The sequence below is a fragment of the Heterocephalus glaber genome, unplaced genomic scaffold, assembly GCF_053883595.1.
Source record: "Heterocephalus glaber isolate CG9 unplaced genomic scaffold, H.glaber_assembly_v1.0 deba00001465, whole genome shotgun sequence".
NCBI lineage: Eukaryota > Metazoa > Chordata > Mammalia > Rodentia > Bathyergidae > Heterocephalus > Heterocephalus glaber.
The window spans coordinates 2779833-2796110 of record NW_028258312.1 but is presented as its reverse complement, the minus strand read 5'-3'; the positions used below and the strand labels follow the sequence as shown (position 1 = coordinate 2796110).

Below are 16278 nucleotides of genomic sequence, written 5' to 3'. Positions count from 1 at the left end.
ACTTACAAGTAGCCAGGCATGATAGTGCACACCTCCCAGTACTTGGGAGGCTGAGGCAGGAGGATCACTCTGAGTTTGAGCCTAGCCTGGCCTACATAGATCTTGTCTCAAAAAAAAAAACAAAAACACCAAATAATTTTTCAAAAGTCAACAGTGACTAAAATAGAGTATAAATTTTTTTATTTCTAATAAGCATATTTCCCTCACATTATGCTGACTTTCATATGCTACTTAGTAATGTTGAAACCCATGGACTCTTTAAAGCCCAGGTTGTCTTCCCACTGTCTTCCTATAACTGCAGTCTGTAAAAGTATATTCTGCTTTGGGTTAAGCCATTGAAGCTTCTTTCAACCTGTGTGTTCTGTATGTATAACCCTGTTCTTGGTGCTAAATACACTTTCTTCTTCTGATTTCCAGAACAAGTATCCAGGATTCATTTGTGACTGTCCACTTTCTGGAAATTATCTGATTGATACTTTTTTATTAAAAATATCAACTTGTACTAGCAAAGGTGACCACTGACTGTAAAGCAACACTAGTGACTGGGTGTGGCACACGCCTGTAGTCCCAGCACTTGGGAGGCTAAGACAGGAGGATCGCCAGTTCCAGGCCAGCCTGGTTACATAGCAAGACCCTGTCTCAAAAAATAACAAAAATAATGAAGCAACACTAGTGAGAACTATTGAAAGAAATGCCAAACATTGCTACTTCACTGTTTGAATCCAGACAACCTCAGTGAGGGTCACTGCACCATGTAGTACCCAGTCTTCCCCTCTGACTGGCTATTTGCCCCAGAGGCGAACACCTGCACTAAAGGAGACTCATCAAAGCTGGGCGTGGTGGTGCACACTGTAATCCCAGCATTCAGGAGGCTGAGGCAGGAGGATCACTGCAAGTTTGAGGCCAGGCTGAACTACATACTGAGACCCTGTCTCAAAAAAACAAACCAAAAAACATAAACTGGTCAGTAACAGAATACTTGTATGGCCTGCCTGGGGGGACTTACCTAGTCAATTTGAAATAAGATTCACAAAGAGTATTTCTGGTTGGTGCATGCTGGAACTGAAAGCTCATGTAGACTTAGGCCAATTACTGTGGTTGGCATCCTGGAGCTTAAACACCAGCCAGTGAGCAAAGAGAAGGGAGCAGATGCTGAAGGGAGCCGTAAGTCCCTCACCACTGGAGACCTCAGCCAGTGCCACCTGAGTCCTGATTCTTTTCCTGACTTGAGGGCATTTGTGAGCCCATTTGATCCGGAAGTAACTTGAAACTAAACTGTATTTAGACATATCTTAATGCAGACCATCTCTAAATGACATTTACCTAGAGAATATTAGGTAACTCACAGGATCTTCTGAGGACTAGGAAAATAAGTCTTGGAAACTACACAGTGAAAACTAGCCGAACTATACTGTGAGATGGCTTTGGAAAAGACCCAGTTGCTGCTCCTAAATGTTAGAACCTGTGACACCACTGCCATTTGAAGTAAGATTACATGTGCCCTCGCTTGCTCTCAATGCTGATTTCTGAATTGCAATCTTGGCTTGAGTGGATGTGCTTGGCAGAGGATATGTCACATGCCTGCAGAGGCTGGGGAAGCTTTGTTTTTGGTTTTTGGTTTGTTTTGAGACAGGGTCTTGCTATGTAGTTCAGACTGGCCTTGAACTCACCATGTAGCCCAAGCTGGCCTTGAACTCACTATATAGTCCAGGCTGGCCTTGAACTCATGGCAATCCTCCTGCCTCAGCCTCCAGAGTTCTGGGATTACAGGTGTGCACCACCACACCCAGCTTATTTTGATTTTGATTTGGTTTGAGGACTTGTTTTGTACAATTTGATGTTATTTTTTTACATTGAGGAGGCTAGATTCATGAATTTCCCAAGTCTTCAAGGGGCATTTCAAAAGTACTGGGTAGGGCTGGGATTTAGCTCAGTGGCACTGCACCTGCCTGGCAAGTGCAAGGTCCAGAGTTCAATTCCCAGTACTCTGGAGGCAGGGAGCGGGGAGCACTGGGTAACCAAAACCAGGACATACTTCTACTACAGTATCCTAGCTGTTCAAACAATTAAGGTTAAATCAGGTGTGGTGGCGCATGGTTGTAATCCCAGCATTTGGGAGGCTGAGGCAGGAGTATCACTTTGAATTCAAGGCCAGTCTGAGATATATAGTGAGACCCTGTCTCAAAAAACCAAAAATTAAAAAAAAAGGTATTAACAGTTTGAGTTTGACCAATAAAGCTTTTAAACTTGAATAAATGTTTAAATAATTGTGATCAATAAGATGAATCTTAATGGAAATGCCCAATTAAAGCAGAAAAGATTAAATGCTTAATAATTTTAATAATCAAATTCAAGATTTCAACCCAAACTGGTAAATGGGGATTAGAAAGAGGAGGTAAAAGAATAGTGAATTTTGAATTGCAGGCAGTGTCAAGAGGCACTATTTTAACTTGGAAACACAGTTCAGTTTTTTTTTTTAATTTAGTGGTAACTCTAATGCTAAAAAGAAGTACATTTTTCCATCTTTTAGCTAGTAAAGATACTTGGAACAAAAAATAAGTAAAAGGGGAAATGAGGGAGGAAAATTAGCCACCACAAAGTATGAAATGGCAGAGTACCAAATAAATATTAAACATATACTGTAAAATAACTACTGTCAAACTGGATAGAATAAAATCCTCCATTAGTGAAAAACACTTTAAATGATCCAGAATGGATACAACTAACAATTCAGCCCCACTTGCACAGATAAATGTAAAGAAAGTAATGGCAGATTTATGCCAAAGCATAATTCTAGAGAAAGGGCAGTAAATATGATGAAAACAAGACAAGCCTTGGTCAGAAGGCTGTAGGTGCCAAGTGACGCCACCGAATGAAGGGAAGAATGAATGATGCAGAGAAACTGCTGAAAACATCACTGGTGATGGGTGAGTTAGTACAAAACAAGTTACCTGAAACCACAGCTTTCTTCTGAGGGTGGAACCTGTTACAGAAATTATACCCCAAGGTTCTTCTCACCCCAACCCCGCTTTGGTACCAGGGATAGAGCCCTGGGCCTTGTATGCACTAAGCAAGTGCTCTACCCTGAGCCACACCCCAGCCCTTTTCTCTTTGAGACAAGGTCTTTTGCTGAACTGCCCAGGCTGGCCTCTAACTTGCCACCCTTCTGCCTCAGTCTTCCAGATGCTGGGATTGCAGGCCTGTGCACCACACTTGGCCAGAAGTTCCTTTTCCTTAGCTAAGAACCTCAGTAGGTTTGGAATCAGTAAAGCTTATATCTAGAATTTGGTTGAGGGGAGAATTAGAGAAAGTTTAATAGGTTTGCTTAAGAGAGGAAAGAGTTTAAAATTCTTCTTGGGAGTAGTCCAGCAACAAGGAGGTAAGAAGAGATGGAAAGAGCAAACGGACAGAGGAGGCAGCAGAGCTGTGAGTCCAAGCTGTGTGGGGTAGCAGGCAGTGGGAACCTGGTGATTGGGTGGCTAAGTGATTTCAGAGGCTGAGATGTACCCTATTTCAATTGGAACCTTAGTTCTTTGTAAAATCTGTTCTTGTATTAATTTATTCTATTTAAAATAAATTCTTAAATTGTTTTTAATCTGTTCTTAAATGTTTTTAATTTGCAGAATATTTTCTTAATTAAAATTAGCTTCACCATCTTATAAATAATTATTAAATCTAATACAACTTAATTTCAGTATTCACTATTGTTTACTTGTCTTTGCTTTAATTTGTTAATTTAATTTGATTTAGCTGAAGAATTTTGTCAAATAGTTATTTTTTTCAGAAAAGCTAAGCTGAAGATACACTTTATAAATACATTCTTGGTTTAAAATTGCTTTCTTATGCCTTCACACAAAGAATGATTTGAGTCACAATTCTTTTTCCTTAGACTCTTAGCTTCTAGCACTTACTATTGCTAAGAAGTTCAAATATCAGTCTGCATTTTTCTATTATATGTAACTTTTATTTCCTCCCTGTATGTTTATATGTTTTTTTCTATCTTTGTAAAAAGGAGATTTTACTAGCAAACATCTAGCTGTTCATTTCCCCCTCCCACAACCCTGTCTTTTAATATTGACTTTTAAATGGAGTCTTCTCACATCTCATTTATTATTGCTGCTCCTCCATTACTTCCTTTCTCTCACTTTGCAGTATTGGAGACCAAGGCTCTCTCTGTACAGTAAACAGAGAAGAGTTAAGTAGGAGTATGGATCTGACATAGAATGAGAACGTCACACCACCTCTTTCATTCATTACCTTATTCATGGATGAACCAGAAAATGTAACCACCAAGTTTAATATTGGCCTTTTTTATCTCCTGTTACATACATGACTCTAGAAAGCAACCCCTTGGCAAGTAGGCTACTGCATTATTAAGCCTCAGGCTATCTTGTTCATTTCCGTGTGTGTGTGTGTGTGTGTGTGTGTGTGTGTGTGTGTGTGTCCTAAAACTGATTTTTTAAAGAAATCTTTTGTGGGCGGGGGATTTAGCGCAGTGGTTTCGTTGCCTGCTGCGCAAGCTCAAGGACCCGAGTTCAATCCCTGGTACCAAAAAAAAAAACTTTTTTGTTTGTTTTGAGACAGGGTCTCGCTATGTAGTCCAGTCTGGCCTTGAACTCGTGGTGATCTTCCTGCCTCAGCCTCCCAAATGCTTTGATCACAGGCGTGTGCCACCACGCCCAGCAAAATATATATTTTAAAGTTTCGCTTTGTTAAAATATTTCTGGATATCCCCCAAGGGCCTCATGCGCTCATAGGTGGGGCTTTTGAAAAATGACTGGATTGCGGGACTCACAACTGACTTGCTGTTAGCAGGTGGGGTCTGGTGGGAAGCAGGTGCGCAGGGCCCTGACCCGGAAGGGTGTGTCTCCCTTCCGGCTCCTCCCTTCACGCTGCCAGGTGAGCAGTTTTCCTCTACGCAGGCCCTTCCACAAGACCTTTCTACCTGGAGCCCGCCAACTACTCAAGGACTGAAACTTCTAAAACGGAGCCAAAATAAACCTCTGCTCCTTTAAGTTACAAGTGTCAGGTATTTTGTCTCAGCAACAAGGCAAGTGACTAAGCCAGGATTCTTTTAATTCCCATTCCTCTATTTTTGGTCATTGCCAATGACTTTTTTCAGGAATCCAGTACACTTTAAAAGGAGTACGACTTATTTATTTACATCAGGACCAAATATAATCTGGCATTCAAACTACAGTACAAGGAAGATTGAGATGCAAGAAGTGAAATAATAGAAGTCCGGGGCTTCCCGAGAGGCCAGCCGAGCGTCTGCGCTCAGCTACCATTAGTACAAATGGTCAGTTATCCACCTTCCGAGACTCAAGCTTTGGTGGAGATTTGTACGTTGTTTTTTTTGTTTGTTGCGGGGGGCGGGGGACGGTTTGGTATTTTACCTGTAAAGTGAGTGTCTTACTTTTTCTAGTTTTGGTCTGGGGGCTTTGTTTGGGGGAGGAGGGGTTAGGGGATCTGACCCTGGGTGTGGAGCATGCTAAGCAAGCAGTTCCACCACTGAGCTACATCCCCCCCAGCCTCATGCTGTTTCTTAAAAACAGATCAAATTCCCACTCTCCCTCTCCGAGGAGAAACACCACACATCCTTATCTTCAAGGATGGCAAGTGGAAAGGAGATTTTCTTTTCTTTCTTTTTAAACTGGGACTGGAACCCAGGCCCTTTACACTGAGCTACATCCCCATTTTGTTTTTATTTTTATTTTAGATAGGGTCTCGATAAATTGCCCAGCCAGGACTTGAGCTTGCACATCTCCTGCCTCAGCTTCCCTTGGTGCTGGGATTACAGGCGTAGGCCCCTGTGCCAGGCTCCAAGAGAATTCTGTACAGACCGTGTTACTGATCTCGTAAACCTCCCTGGTAACTCAGTTGCCTCTTCACAACTGTTCTTCGACCAATCCAGTATATAAGTAGCTGACTGCTCCTTCGGATCCTTAGTTCCTTATGAAGGGTCCAGAAGCACATAAAATCGGTATTATTCTTTTGTTCATCTATTTTATGTCATTTTAACTCTGGGTCCCGTTCTTCCGTCCCTACACCTCAACTGGAGGCACTGAAAAATACTAAGTTTAGACTAGAAAATGTGCTTCAGCGGTTTAAAAGACAAGTTTCTAACATTTATACAACACACTGAAGCACACTGCCAATAACTGCTAGTTCTTCCACTATAAAAATTCAATTTGGGGGGGCGGGTACCGGAGATCGAACTCGGGTCCTTGTGCTTGCACAGCAGGCGGTGAAAGCACTGGGCTAAATTCCCATCCCATCAAAAATTCAATTTCGTCAAGTTGAGCAAGCGCGTCCTAAGTGCGAATAAAAAAAGATTAAACATAAAATAGCATTTCAGCCGGCCGTGGTGGCGCATGCCTGTAATCCCAGCACACGGGAAGCTGAGGCAGGAGGATCGTGCCACAAGGCCAGCCTGGTGACCCTGTCTCCAAAAGAAGTCATTTTCTTGCTTGCTCTAATTTGAATTTCGCTCCAAACTACACAGCCTTCACCTCTGCTTGAGCGTGAACAGCACCCTCTAACAACTTCGGTGTGTACGAGGGTCTCAGAGTGTAAAAAGACTAAAAAGAAGCTCCAGTCCCAGAACACAGCAGATAGAGAAGCCCGGAAAAGGCTCTTCTCGCGATCTTCGTGATCTTCTCGCGATCTTCGTGATCTTCTCGCGAGAGGAGAGTTTACAGGCCACGTCAGAAACCAAGAATCCGGGCACCGAGCGACAGCAGGCGGAACCAGCTGGCGAAGAAAACCGGCCCACGGTGGGCCGTTTGGGTGGGCAGGACTTCCGCCCAAAAGTAGACTCCCCCGGAAGACCCTGGGACTTCCGCCTAGTTCTCTCATTACGGTTTCTGTGAGATCTGGGGTTGTGGGGAAATGGCTTGTGCAGCTGCACGGTCCCCAGCAGACCAAGACAGGTGGGTCCTGAGAAAGAAAGAGGCCTCCTGCGGCTCCGCGAGTGTGGGCCCCCGTCACCACCCACCCCGGCCTCGAGGACGGCCTCGCCCACTGAGCTGAGCCTGAGCCTCACGCTCGGCGCCTTTCCCGAGCGGCTGGTTCCTCTGGGAAGCCTGCAGCACCAGCTCTTCGCGGGGACCTTCAAATTCCGAGCTTTTGGTTGCTATGAGGACATGAAATGACAGTCACAACGTGAGGACCATGTTCTCATTTTACTTATTCGTTCAGAAAGCCTCTGTGCCTCTGATACCGTATTTTTCCATGTAAGAGGATAGGAACCACCTTCAGAAACTGTTGGCAGGACAGTTACCGCATCGTTTTGTTTCAAAACAATGTTTGTCAAAGTTGTTTGACACAGGATGTCACCAGGCCAGCCTCAACTCGCTGTGTAGCCCATGAGATCTTCCTGCCTCAGCCTCCTAGGTGTTGGGATCACAGCCATGCACCACTACACCCCGGCTGTTTTCGTTGTTTTTTCCACCTCTAACAAGTGATGGTATTTTTTCCCTACCAACCGTGCAAATAGTTTTCTTTTTAGTGAGTTAGGTAAAAGGAAGGCAATTTAAAGAAAAAACTATTAAGCAAATGTGTAGATTTACGTGCCTTTGAATACTGTACTAGTTACACCAACTGTGCTTTTTTTCTGTGGCAGGTTTATTTGTATCTACCCTGCTTATTTAAATAATAAGAAAACCATCGCAGAGGGGAGGCGGATCCCAATAAGTAAGGTGAGCAGTGAACTCGCCCAGGTGCTTCGGGTGGGGGGAGTCCTGTTGGGAGCTTCGCTTCTTTTTACTTCATTGCATTCTTTCAGGCCTGAGGAGAACACTAATCGAGATTTGAAGTCCTTACCTTAGTATTGGTGAAACCAGAAAAGCACTGTTGCAAAACTGGAGGGATTTTTAAAAATGGTTCTTAATGAGGCTGTGGTGCCAAAGTGTCTGTAGTTTGTTCGTTTGTTTAACCAAGGTTATTACAGTCTTGAGTAAAGGAAATCAGAATGATGGCATTATACAGTATAAGGTCCAGAATACATTTTAGTTTTTTTTAAAGTGGGATGTAGTGGCCGGAGATGTAGTTCACAGGTACAGTGCTTGCCTATCGTATGGGAGGCCCTGGGTTTGAATGGGGGAAGTTTTAAAATTAAAATTTCTCCTTTTTGCCTTTTGGATAGAAAACTCACCTTTTCCTTTGGACTTCAGCTTTAGTTCAGAAAGTGCCTAATGCCAAGGATTTTGTAGAAGCTTTTCTGTTTAAAACTGATGTTACATTCTATTTTTAGAGAGTCATTTACATTTTATAATCTAATGACAGATTCCAGGCAATTTGGTCTGAAGCAGTGAATTAGCTATTTTTGTATTATTTAATATCTTTCATTTTGCTTTAACTTAAATGTGTAAAGGAAAGTGTACTTTGCTGCCACAGGGAAAGAAAGATACTAAAGCATTTGTTCAGAATAATGCCCAACATCAAACCACTGTGACAGGCTGTGGTTACAAGCGCTCAGATTCTCTCTGGAGAGTGAATTTTTTTTTAAACTTATTGGTATACAGCAGACATGAACTTACATGTGTCTTAAGTGTATAGCTTGATTAATTTTTTAATCCAATTTAAAAAAACCCAATTTAAAAAAAAACATTACCAAGCCGGGTATAGTGGTGCTTGCCTATGCCTATAATTTTAGCACTTTGGAGGCTGAGATAGGAGGATTGAGAGTTCAAGGCCAGCCTGGGCTACATAGTGAGCTCCTCATCTCAAAAAAAATTTACTACTTTGTAGGAAGACTGTTTTATGTCCCCCTCCCAGACAATGTACTTTTGTGTCTTTTTTCACTAAACTTTAAGATGATGAGAGAGATTTGGCCATAGTTTGGGGTGTAGGTTTTGTTGGTGGTGTGTTTTGATGCTGGAGAATGGATCCAGGGCCTTGGGTTTGTTAAGCTTGTACCTACCACTAAGGAACACCCCCAGCCCTTCAGTACAGTTTTAATTCTTGTTGCTCTGTAGTTAACAGCAGCACCATTGACATCTGAGCCAGATAATCATTGTAGGGGACTGCCTAGTGCATTTTAAGAGATCCTGTCTCCCCTTGTTGTCTCAAAGCAACTGCCAAATGTGGGTAAATTCCCCTGCTGAGAACCACTGCTCTATAACACTGCATTGTGAGTATACCACAGTCCTTTCTTTGGTTCATGGATAATAGGATTTCTAATCTGGGGCTGTTGCAAATGGTGCTGCTCGGAGTACTCTTAAGCTTGTCTTTTTTGTGTATTTGTTAAATATAAACCTGGGGTGGAATCATAGGGCCATAATCATGTATTCAGCTTTAATAAATACTGCTGGTTTCTAGTGGTTCTGTGTAACCATTTAATCAGTTAGCATTCATTGAGCACCTGTTGTGTTCACGCCGAGGAACATGCTGCCTAGTGCACAAAACCAAGCCCTTACCCTCATGAAGTTTACGTTCTTTAGAAGAGAGAGACACACAAGTATGCATAAGTGTTTCTCCCAGGGTGGTTTTTTAGTTTTTGTTTTCCCCCAGTCCTTTCTGTTTTCCTTTGGGTTTTTTTTTTTTTTTTTTTTGAGACAGGGTCTTGCTAAGGGGCCCAGGCTCACAATCCTCCTGCCTCAGCTTTTCGGAGTGCTCCGATTACACCCAGTTTCCTAGAAATTTTTTAAATTACTGTTGAAACAGCTGTGCCTAGTTAAAAAAGGACCTAATGGGCTGGGGATTTAGCTCAGTGATTTTGCCACCTGCCTTGCAAGCACAAGAACCCGAGTTCGATCCCTGGTGCCAAAAAAAAAAAAAACAACAAAGGACCTAAGGTTTGGATATGTATTGATCACAGTATTTGAAATGATTCACAGTCATATAATAGTATCCACTTAAAGGTAAGCTACTTAGTGTTTTTGTTTTTAACTGTTCAGGCTGTTGAAAATCCTACAGCTACCGAGATTCAAGACGTATGCTCAGCAGTTGGACTCAATGCATTTCTTGAGGTACAGTGTGAATCATTACTGTTTTCCATACTCATCTCACTGATGTAATAACTTTCTTAAAGCCTGCTTTTATTTTGTTTTGTTTATGCTAGAAAAATAAAATGTACTCTAGGGAATGGAATCGTGATATTCAATATAGAGGCAGAGTCCGGGTCCAGCTCAAGCAGGAAGATGGCAGCCTCTGCCTGGGACAGTTTCCATCACGTAAGCCCCCTCACCCCACCCCCTTTTTTAATGACTAAACCCTGCTCAAGCATAGGTTGTTCTTGTTCAGCACAAAAAAGGTTCTACAAGTGACCTTTTGAGGTATAAATGAATTTATGAATTTAGGGAAAGGACTGCTGGTGGAGAGAGGTCAACAGAGGTCAACAACCCCCACCCCACCCCCACCCTCCTCCCCACCCCCTGCAGTACTGGTGATTGAATTTAATGCTGCACCCTCTGCCCTTTCTTTATATTGAGACAGAGTCTCACCAAGTTGTCCAGGCTGGGCTCAAACTTGTGATCCTCCTGCCTCAGCCTCCCAGAGCTGTTAGGATCATAGGTGTGCACAACACCACACCCAGCAAGAATTTTGAATATGTGATGGACCCTACTAATTGTTCCTTTAAAAAATAAACATTTTATCCTGGAAGGCCATTATTCTTCCCATTTAAAAATAGTTAAATGGATGGATATCAACTTTCAGATCGTAGAGACCCTTGACATCTATTAATTCGGTAAATCTAAAGAACAGTATTGAATGAAAAAAGCAAGAGATATGCAATGTGGTACCATTCAAGTAAATTTAAAGATAAAACATTACTGTTCACCAATAGACATACTTAATATTAGTAATAATATTAATATTCATTAATAATGTTTTTGAAAAAAATAATGTGTTTGAAATGGAATGGGAGGAAACACCTTTTTTGTGTGTGGTACTGGGATTTGAACATTGGGCCTTTGCACCGAACTACAACCTAAGCCCTTTCCACTTAAATTTTTAAGTATATGTGCTGCCGAAGCGAGCACAGTTTCCACTTAAATATTTTCTTTTGAGATGAGGTCTCAGTAAATTGCCCAAGCAGGACTCAGGTTTGTGATCCTCCTGCCTCAGCCTCCCACGTGCTTTAACTAGAGGGATTTGCCACTCTATTTGCCTTAGAAACACCCACTTTTAAGACAGTTATACAACTGTAGTGGAAGTGGGAGTGAAGACCTCAAGGGAACTAACGGTCAAAGATTGTAGGATTGTCTTTAATACTTTATTTTTTGAAAACAAAACAAAGACAACCATATTTAAAATGTTAGTTCAAGTATTGGGAAAACGAGTCTTTATATATTAATTTTTTCTCAATTTTTTATTTCAAAAATATATTTTAAGAAATGGAGCAAGAGGGCTGGGGATTTAGCTCAGTGGTTTCAACGCCTGCTACGCAAGTGCAAGGACCCAAGTTCGATCCCCGGTACCAAAAAAAAAAAAAAAAAAAGAAATGGAGCAAGAACCCCAGTTCGATCCCCAGTACCAAAAAAAAAAAATCTGATGATATAATTTTGGGCCAGGGATTTAGCTCAGTGGTTTCGCTGCCTGCTGTGCAAACACAAGGACCTGAGTTTGATCCCCAATACCAAAAGAAAAAAATAAATAAAAATTTAAAAAAATAAAAATAAATGGAGCTTTAAGCTGGGCATAGTGGTCCAATCCTATAATCCCAGTACTCTGGGAAGCAGAGGCAAGAGAATTGCAAGTTCTGGCAACTTAGCAAGGCCCTGTCATAAAACAGGAAAAGGAGGGATGGGAGGGCAATCTGGGTGCAACATCTGTCACCTCATTGATCACCAGGGTTAATTCAGCTGATCTAACTGGCTAGGCAGGTGTCCCCTTTCCCCGTCACGGCTCCGTGTGTGTCCCTTCCGAAGCTGTGTGCCTGGTGGAAGAGGACGACCACCCTCGATAGAGGAGGACCATTTCCACGGTGAAGGGCATATGAGTGGCCATGCTCCCCTGCTAGAGCCTCCAAGTAGGCTCTCAAAATAGGAAAAGGGATAGGGATGTAGCTCAGTTCAAACGCCCTGGGTTCAATCCCAAGTACCCCAAAGAAAAAAAAAGAAACTACTTGCTTAAATTTTTTCTCTTCACCTTAATTAAACTCTTCCATTTAATTCAACTAAAAACAATAATATTATCATACAAACTGAGTATAATTGTTTTTAATCAAATTCAAATAAATTAATTTTTATATGCCAACTCCTGTTAGGAGACAAGAAATCTGCTAGAAACATAGGCCCCTGATTCAGTGCTGAAGGTATATTCTGATGTTCTCTTTCTCCTCTTTGACATTCTCCTATGCTGTCTTAAAAGACCATAAAAAAAGTTAGACAAAGCAAATGGATGTGAACATTGTGGTTAAAAAGACATTGCTTCCTCTTTCTAGTAAGACAGCAAAGAGAGCAGAGTCACGGAGCACAGTGTATTGGAGTAAGGAAAGCAGCCAGTTAGTACAAAGATAAAGCATGGATGTGGGTGTACATCTGGGCCTACAAGTAAGGATGTAGTTAAGGACATTGGGTTTTTATTATAAGGCTGAGACCCTGTGTTTCAGTAGCTTAAGGTACAAGGAATGATATTCTGACTCTCCGATTTGTTGTGCTTACAGTCTCCAGTGATTTTCAGGCCAGTTACTAGGACCAAGACCAGAATTCTTGTTTTAAACTTAAGTATTTTACTCAGTGTGGGATTTTGTTCATTTAAATATTTTCAGTGTTGTCCTTACTCAGTACATCTCCAGCAGGGGCACCCACTTGAGCAAGTCTTTACTGTCTTTTGCTTTTTTAAAATTACTTGCCATTTTCTTGATATGATGGTTTCTTGGACTTTATCATATTTATGTTAATTTTTTAAGTCTTATTACTTAGATTATTTACTAAACCTACCTTCTCATTCCTAGGTAAATCAGTAATGTTGTACGCAGCAGAAATGATACCTAAATTGAAAACAAGAACACAGAAAACAGGAGGTGGTGACCCAAACCTTCAGCAAGGAGAGGGAAGTAAAAAAGGGAAAGGAAAGAAGAAGAAGTGATCTGCTGTGAGCATCAAGTATGTGATCCTACTGTGAGGGACATGATGGAGGCTTCTTTTTAGCTGCGGGGAAACAGCTTTTCGTTTGCATCAATCATGTGAACTATGAACATTTGTGCCTTCCATCTTCATCATCGGAGTTAACAATGAAATGAATACATCAGAAGTACAACACATTGAAAATGTACATCTAGCTGTTATGCAGTATAAAAGAAAAAATTTTCTGTCTTTGAAGAGTTTTTGTGGAAGAATAAATATTTTTAAATGGACAATGGACTATTGCGGAAGTTAACAGAAATCTGTATCTGTCCTCTGTGTAAGCATGTATTTCAGATAAATAAGTTTAATAACTTGAAATACACATTTTGTTCACCTTTTAAGTTAAATAAATTTTTAAACTTATTTTAAACTTTGTTGCTTTTGCTTATGAGATAAGTAATACCAGGAGAGGAAGTTATTAATGAGAATAAAAGAGCTTGTGTATACTTGGACAGTGTGAGCCTGAAACAAAAGTGGTAAATCCTCTTGTAGGAAAGTCAGTACGTGGTTACTGTAGATCATGTTCTTTTAATCTGTTACTGTAATCAGATTGTTCCATTGCTAATTTATCAGATGGAAAGTTCTGGATTTTAAACTTTGTGTATATTTTATAGGTCTAAGAACATGGTTTCCCGCTTGCCTAATAGGAAATTTTGATTCTCCCCTCAGTAAATCCAAAACATTGTTTCCATTAGAGTTCTAAAAATTACTTTTTTCTTGCACCTTGAAAAGTGTACTTTGAAGAAACAAAATTGAAGAAGTCCTGGTTTTGCTTCAAAGCACTTCCTGAAAGTGATGGTTTTGAACTATCCTGAGCTTTGTTCTTCGTTAGGTCTGGTTTAGCTTATTCCTGCTCTTCCTGAGGACTGGTTTACCTCTTTCTTGAATTCTGTGAGCTGCCTCATTTTATTTCAATAAATCCCATCTTTTTGTAAACTTTTATCACTTCGTATCTAATAATCCTAATTGATTCCAAAATAAACCCAGAGTTGTGTAGCTTTAAGGGGATTATACCCGCAGGTGATGTGAAGATAATTCATTGGTGTGCAGAAAGAGTGAAAATCTAGTCAAGAGTGGTAGCACATTGTAAGGTCTTAGCTACTTGGGAGTCGGAGGATCACTTGAGCCCAGGAGTTCAATACCATACTGGACAAATATTGAGACCCTGCCTCTATAAAAGAAAGAAAATTTCTACGTTTTTTTTTCCCCCACTCTTAAAAATTTTTGTTGAATGTTTTATAGTGAATATTATTAACAGTTCATATATTTGACATATAAATATATTGGATGGGGGAGAGGAGAGTATGTGTGTAAAACATGACTCAGGAAAAGAAAAACCAAAAGATTTCTCAGAATCCTTCCCAGAAGACTCTGACGTAAGTCTCTGTTTGAGAGCTTCAGCACAAGTTCCCATCTAGCTGCAAGGGAGCCTCGGAAAGAGAACCTAGTGTTTTTTCAATCCTGACAGAGACATCTAAGGAAGAGTATTTGAGAATGCATCCCAGGGCAGCAAACTTGAAAGATGGTCACAGAATGATAACTAGATGGCCAGGCATGATGACCCATGCCTGTGATCCTAGCCCTTGGGAAGCTGAGGCAGGAGGATCACCATGAGTTCAAGGCCAGCCTGAACCATATAGTGAGGCCCTATCTCAAAAAAAACAGGTTTCAGAACTATTGCTATAGCAGTATATTGCTGTGCAGCACATCATTGCAATCAGTGCCTAATGGAACTTCTGTTTGCCAATAGATAAGTGAAAATCTTGTTCAGTGAGCAAAATTGAGCATTTGTTCATGTGCTGAAATGCTATTTGTATTCATTTCAGGAAAGTGTTCATGACCTTTGTCCTCTTTACAATTTTGTTATCAAAGTTGTACATAATTTGAACAACCAGCTAGTTTTGTTTCAGTTTTAGGCATTAATTTCTACCTATAGAAGAGGAGGATTTAGTTTTCCTCTTTCCATTTTCCCCCGCCACATCCACATATTCGTCCCACTTTCCCATCCTACTGATATATTTCATAATTTTAATCACACCATAATTTATATTACCATATTCTATTTCATAGCTGACATGGGTAGTACCTTTGGTACTCAAAAGTATGGTCAAGAGGGGATGTAGCTCAGGGGCACCATGCCTGCTTGGCAAGCATAAGGTCCTGAGTTTAGTACTTGGTACCAAAAACCAAAAGTATGTTCAAGAGCTGGGGATGTAGCTCAGTGGTACAGTATTTCCCTCGAATGTGTATGGCCTAGAGTTTGATCCCCATTATTACCCAAAAAAAGTATGGTTTTGGATCCAGCAGCACCAGCCTCCCCTGGGAACTTGTGAAGAATTGCAGCCAGTCTTGCAGATACACACCTGTAATCCTAGCACTCAGAGGCTGAGGCAGGAGGATCACCTTGAGTTTGAGGCCAGACTGGGCCATATAGTGAGTTCAAGGCAAGTTTGAACTACATAGTGAGACCCTGTCTTACATTTTAAAATAATGATACAATTTCTCTGCTCTAACCTAGGATTCAAATGCATTTAATGGGATTCCCCGGTAATTCTTTTTTTTTTTTTTTTTTGGTACTGGGGATTGAACTCAGGACCTTGCGCTTATGAGGCAGGCGCTGAAACCACTGAGCCAAATCCCTGGCCCTCAGTGATTCTTAAGACACATTAATGTTTGCGAAATACTGAAGTATGTTTTTAATTTCCTAGACTTCTTGTTTTGAACTAATTTTTTTTATTTGCTTAGTGTTTAAAATAGCACTAATTCTGCCACAAATTACTTGTCGAATGTGTCAAAGTGTCCTTTTTTGTTTGTTCCTAGACCTTGCATGTCTGAAAATGTCACCCTTCTACCCTTCCACTGGCTAAGTGTAGGGTTAACCGAAGGGAATCTCACTACCTAAGAAGTTCAGTGATAGCTTCATGGTCTCTGTCACCGCCACCCTGGTACTGGGGATTTGGGGCCTTCCAACTGAGTTATATCCCCACCCTTTTTATTTTTTATTTGAGGCAGGGTCTCACTAAGTTGCCCAGGCTGGGCTTGAACTTGGGATCCTTCTGCCTCAGCCCCCCAGGCTGTTGGGATTACAGGCCTGCACCACCACACCCAGCTATTTAGGTCTCTCTGTCCACCAGGCTAGACACCTAGTGTGCCCTTTCAATTCTTTTCTTCAGTTTGGGGAAATTTTCTTGAAAATTTCACTGAT

The 16278-nt window shown here is 41.2% G+C and overlaps 1 protein-coding gene across 2 annotated transcripts; it reads left to right on the top strand.

Moving 5' to 3' along the window:
* Positions 1 to 6714: 6714 nt before the first annotated feature.
* On the top strand, positions 6715 to 13436 carry Srp19 (signal recognition particle 19). 2 transcript variants are annotated; one of them, XM_004841788.3, is made up of 5 exons: positions 6715 to 6932; positions 7625 to 7700; positions 9900 to 9971; positions 10064 to 10175; positions 12902 to 13436. In XM_004841788.3, exons 1-5 carry the CDS (start codon positions 6892 to 6894, stop codon positions 13033 to 13035), a joined length of 435 nt encoding a protein of 144 aa, XP_004841845.1. In that variant the 5' UTR covers positions 6715 to 6891; the 3' UTR covers positions 13036 to 13436. The 2 variants fall into 2 exon arrangements, with proteins under 2 accessions (XP_004841845.1, XP_004841846.1); XM_004841789.4 differs by having other exon boundaries at positions 6759 to 7164.
* The last annotated feature ends 2842 nt before the right edge of the window (positions 13437 to 16278 follow it).

Bases quoted from the DNA above. Each gene is read 5' to 3' on its own strand.
- Srp19 (XM_004841788.3), top strand. From the start codon at position 6,892: ATGGCTTGTGCAGCTGCACGGTCCCCAGCAGACCAAGACAG. The intron at 9,972-10,063 runs GTACAGTGTGAA...TGTTTATGCTAG, and splicing joins GACTCAATGCATTTCTTGAG to AAAAATAAAATGTACTCTAG. The intron at 10,176-12,901 runs GTAAGCCCCCTC...TCTCATTCCTAG, and splicing joins CCTGGGACAGTTTCCATCAC to GTAAATCAGTAATGTTGTAC.